At 30.9% G+C, this 3950-nt stretch overlaps 3 protein-coding genes across 3 annotated transcripts in view; 2 read left to right on the forward strand and 1 right to left on the reverse strand.

Annotated features, from left to right (window-relative positions):
* LOC112906639 (parkin coregulated gene protein homolog) overlaps positions 1-553 on the forward strand; it is a 1772-nt gene extending 1219 nt beyond the window's left edge. The window contains exons 3-4 of the mRNA XM_025981153.1: positions 3-133; positions 314-553. Of these exons, the coding sequence (XP_025836938.1) occupies positions 3-133; positions 314-474 (292 nt within the window). The 3' untranslated portion in view covers positions 475-553. The remainder of the gene's footprint in view (positions 1-2; positions 134-313) is intronic.
* LOC112906626 (tctex1 domain-containing protein 2-like) lies at positions 496-1306 on the reverse strand. Its single transcript, XM_025981111.1, has 4 exons — positions 1110-1306; positions 917-1050; positions 717-850; positions 496-636 (listed from the first exon to the last, which is right to left on the reverse strand). The coding sequence occupies exons 1-4, from the start codon at positions 1199-1201 to the stop codon at positions 589-591; spliced, it is 408 nt and encodes a 135-aa protein (XP_025836896.1). The 5' UTR covers positions 1202-1306; the 3' UTR covers positions 496-588.
* A 965-nt stretch (positions 1307-2271) lies between these two features.
* LOC112906627 (signal recognition particle 54 kDa protein-like) overlaps positions 2272-3950 on the forward strand; it is an 8649-nt gene continuing 6970 nt past the window's right edge. Inside the window, exons 1-7 of the mRNA XM_025981112.1 lie at positions 2272-2466; positions 2530-2706; positions 2758-2987; positions 3046-3196; positions 3257-3405; positions 3477-3738; positions 3852-3945. Of these exons, the coding sequence (XP_025836897.1) occupies positions 2389-2466; positions 2530-2706; positions 2758-2987; positions 3046-3196; positions 3257-3405; positions 3477-3738; positions 3852-3945 (1141 nt within the window). The 5' untranslated portion in view covers positions 2272-2388. The remainder of the gene's footprint in view (positions 2467-2529; positions 2707-2757; positions 2988-3045; positions 3197-3256; positions 3406-3476; positions 3739-3851; positions 3946-3950) is intronic.

Genomic DNA, 3950 nt, shown 5'->3' on the forward strand with positions numbered 1-3950 from the left:
AGTAAAGCCATAATGTGCACAGTCCTTAAAGTAATGCAAGCTCTGGTCAAATGTGACGATATGGTTGGTGAAGCCTTGGTGCCCTATTATAGGCAGCTCCTTCCTGTCCTTAATTTATATAAGGAGAGAAACGGTGAGACAAATAAATAAAAACAAACAGGGAGTCCAAACTAAGAATCTCTCTTTTGTAGTTACCAGTCTATTAAGTTTAAAATAGAATAATTCTTTCCTACAAAGATTCTCATAGTTTGAACACCCTATATACAAAGTGTACCTACTTAGAATAATAAATTAATTTACTTTAAATTTTCAGTTAATTGCGGCGATGCAATTGATTATAGTCAAATGAGAGGCGAAAACTTATGCGATTTGGTAAATGAGACATTAGAAATCTTAGAAAAATATGGTGGAGAAGATGCATTCATAAATATTAAATATTTAATTCCAACTTATGAATCCTGTATGATGAACTGAATTTAAAATGATAAAAAAATGTTAAATATATACAAAGCATTTATGCAACAACCTCAATAAATACTATATATAAATGTTACATTTCAAGCTTTGGGAAAAGAAATCACACCAAATCTAATATAAGTAAACAGCAAATACCGTAGCAACACAAAACAGGGAATCCTGTAAGAAATCAAAAATTTGCTATCAGAATTTGTACCCTTCCAATTAGCCAATTTTTGACAAATAAAATTAAAACTTACATTTATATACGTTTCACTGATATGCGTGTCAGTCTCTGAGTCCCAAAGGCAAATAAAACCACTCTTAACACCTTGTCCCCTTCTTTCTCCCATGTTTACATGAACTATGTGTTTGTATCTTTTCAATTTCAGCTCTATAATATGTAAAATAAAAATATTAGGAAATTCTAATATATGCAGATAATATTAAGGCAATGCACCTTTTACTGCATGATTAATGCGGTTAGCAATACTAGTGGTTAGGTTTTTGATAGTTTCACTGTCGTATTTCTTTGCAGCTAGTGATTCTGCTAAAATGTTTCGAACAATTTCTTTTACCATCAATTCTTGGAATCTTTAAAATAACAGAAAAACAATATACAATTCTATCCATACGAAAAAATTATAACTTACTTGTCTTCCGCAGGAGGTTTCATTTGATAGGAACTTGAAATTGGAGTTACATTTTCACGTTCCAAGAAACTACTTTTCATGCTTTCATCCATTTTGAAGACACCAATGAATTTTTACTACATACTTACAATAAAAAAAGCCTATTATTTACTATTCAAATTAAAATTCAGTTTAATAAAGTTTTAAGGTTAAGTAACTTTTCTTGTTTTGAAGCAAAGAAGACATTTAGCCACTTTTAATAGTAAGATTTATATAGTGTCTAAACAACCCACAGAAGGTATTTTTAAACATTTTATTTCAACGGATTTATTAAAATTGAGTTGAATTTCATTTTTACAATGCCGGAAAACGCTTTTTAATTCAAAATAACATTTAAAGTAAAACAAATGCTAAAAAAAATAATTAAATATGATATGAAACTATATTTAACGCAACAATTCATCATAACATAAAATTTTTATCCAAATTTTTTTTGCAGTTGAAAAATTATTAATAAATTGAATTGCCCTAGTTCTAGATTTCCTTATAATACTTGCTCATCTTATTTCTAAATGAGGCAGAGTCACAACCCCTTCTAAAACCCCTACTGTTTCTGAATCTGTTGGGGCAAATATTACAGAAATTGCATATAAAAAGTAGGACTTATTAAGTTTTGAAAATTATTTTTAACTAAATTATTGATTATTCTTTGTATTTAAAATGTTATGATATAAACTTGTTAAATCAATATTCAAGTCACTTGATAAGATGAAATAATTTTTTTTTCAAAGTGTCCTAAGAAACATCCAAAAGTTTTGTTTATTCTGAAATGTCATAACTGTGGCATTTTCTGAAATTTACCATTTTCTATGCATTTTTTGATTAAAAATGGTTAGCGGTAAAGAATTCCGTTCAACGATTAGACAACCGTTACCGGGGGCCCCTAAGAGTAAAGAATGTCGAATAGTGCCTGCTTTCACAATTCAGGCACTGCAAAAAAACACATGTATCCTTCCTCCTCCCAAATGCAACGTTTTGAAACCGAGACCACCGAAATCGACGCAGTTTAGGGTGCACTATAAACGAGGGGAACTACCCATTGCATTGGACGCAAACAGAAGGAGAATTAAACTAAATGAGAATTTAGTAAACAATAGCAAATAATTTTTCAGAATGACGTAGAACACGTGTTAACTGTTTTGACAGTTTGACGTACAAATAAATGGCAAAGTGTTAATTAAAAAAAACCGTATTAATTCTGTAGTAGTAACACAAATTTTAATAGGTTTTCGGTAACACAATGGTTTTAGCGGATTTGGGTCGTAAAATTACGACCGCTTTACATTCCCTAAGTAAAGCAACAATAATAAACGAAGAGGTAAAATTAACCACGAAAACAGCTGGTATTTTAAATTTCACATTAAGAAAATCTATTACTTAGGTATTAAATGGCATGCTTAAAGAAATATGTGCTGCCCTATTGGAGGCCGATGTAAATATTCGTCTAGTTAAAAAATTAAGGGAAAATGTGAGGTCAGTAATCGACTTTGAAGAAATGGCTGGTGGTCTTAACAAGAGGCGCATGATACAAAGTGCAGTGTTTAAAGAGTTAGTTAAAGTAAGTACATTAATTTGTCATAATGTTATTATTAATAATTATATTTATTAGCTGGTTGATCCAGGTGTTAAGCCATACACCCCAATCAAAGGCAAGCCAAATGTTATCATGTTTGTTGGTTTGCAAGGTTCTGGTAAGACAACCACATGTACTAAACTTGCATATCACTATCAAAAGAAAAACTGGAAATCGTGTTTAGTATGTGCTGACACTTTTCGTGCTGGTGCTTATGATCAAGTTAAACAAAACTGTACAAAAGCTAGGATACCATTTTACGGAAGGTATTATTCCCATCTTAGCTTTTAATAATGCTATTTTTAATTAATTCTTTGTTAACAGCTACACAGAAGTAGATCCAGTAGTAATTGCTCAGGATGGTGTGGATATGTTTAAAAAAGAAGGTTTTGAAATAATTATTGTAGATACTAGTGGTAGACACAAGCAGGAAGAATCCTTATTTGAAGAAATGTTGGCTGTAGCAAATGCAGTGGTATGTAAAACATTGTTTAATTAAGTTAAGTTAATTACAACAAATATAATTTTTTTGCAGAAACCTGATAATATTATTTTTGTTATGGATGCTACAATTGGACAGGCTTGTGAAGCTCAGGCAAAAGCATTTAAAGAAAAGGTTGATGTAGGCTCCGTGATTATAACGAAATTAGATGGCCACGCTAAAGGTGGAGGAGCCCTAAGTGCGTAAGTGTTATTTTAATTTTACCTTACTGATTATAGCATACTATTTATTATTTATATATGTAAATGTTCAGGGTTGCAGCGACGCAAAGTCCTATAATTTTTATTGGTACTGGAGAGCACATAGATGACTTAGAACCATTTAAAACAAAACCATTTATTAGCAAATTACTTGGAATGGGAGATATTGAAGGGTTGATAGACAAAGTCAATGAATTAAAATTAGAGGACAATGAAGAACTTTTAGAAAAGATCAAACATGGACAGTTTACGCTAAGGGACATGTATGAACAGTTCCAAAATATCATGAAAATGGGTCCTTTTTCACAAATAATGGTTTGTTTTTACTTGGTTTTAGTTGATCCTTAACTAATCTGTACATATTATTATTATTATTATTATATATGGTTTGAATATTTATTGATTCTCTATTGTTTTTATTCTTTTAGGGGATGATACCCGGTTTTAGTCAAAGTTTTATGTCAAAAGGTAGTGAACAAGAGTCTATGGCGCGTTTAAAACGTCTTATGACCATAATGGATAGTATG

The sequence above is a fragment of the Agrilus planipennis genome, unplaced genomic scaffold (genome assembly GCF_000699045.2).
Source record: "Agrilus planipennis isolate EAB-ADULT unplaced genomic scaffold, Apla_2.0 scaffold1, whole genome shotgun sequence".
Lineage (NCBI taxonomy): Eukaryota > Metazoa > Arthropoda > Insecta > Coleoptera > Buprestidae > Agrilus > Agrilus planipennis.

What these genes read in the sequence shown, in the direction of transcription:
- LOC112906626 (XM_025981111.1), bottom strand. Translation starts at nt 1,201, where the DNA reads ATGGATGAAAGCATGAAAAGTAGTTTCTTGGAACGTGAAAATGTAACT. An exon ending in CATTAATCATGCAGTAAAAG is followed by an intron (nt 851 to 916) that starts GTGCATTGCCTT and finishes TACATATTATAG; the next exon opens with AGCTGAAATTGAAAAGATAC. An exon ending in TCAGTGAAACGTATATAAAT is followed by an intron (nt 637 to 716) that starts GTAAGTTTTAAT and finishes GATTTCTTACAG; the next exon opens with GATTCCCTGTTTTGTGTTGC.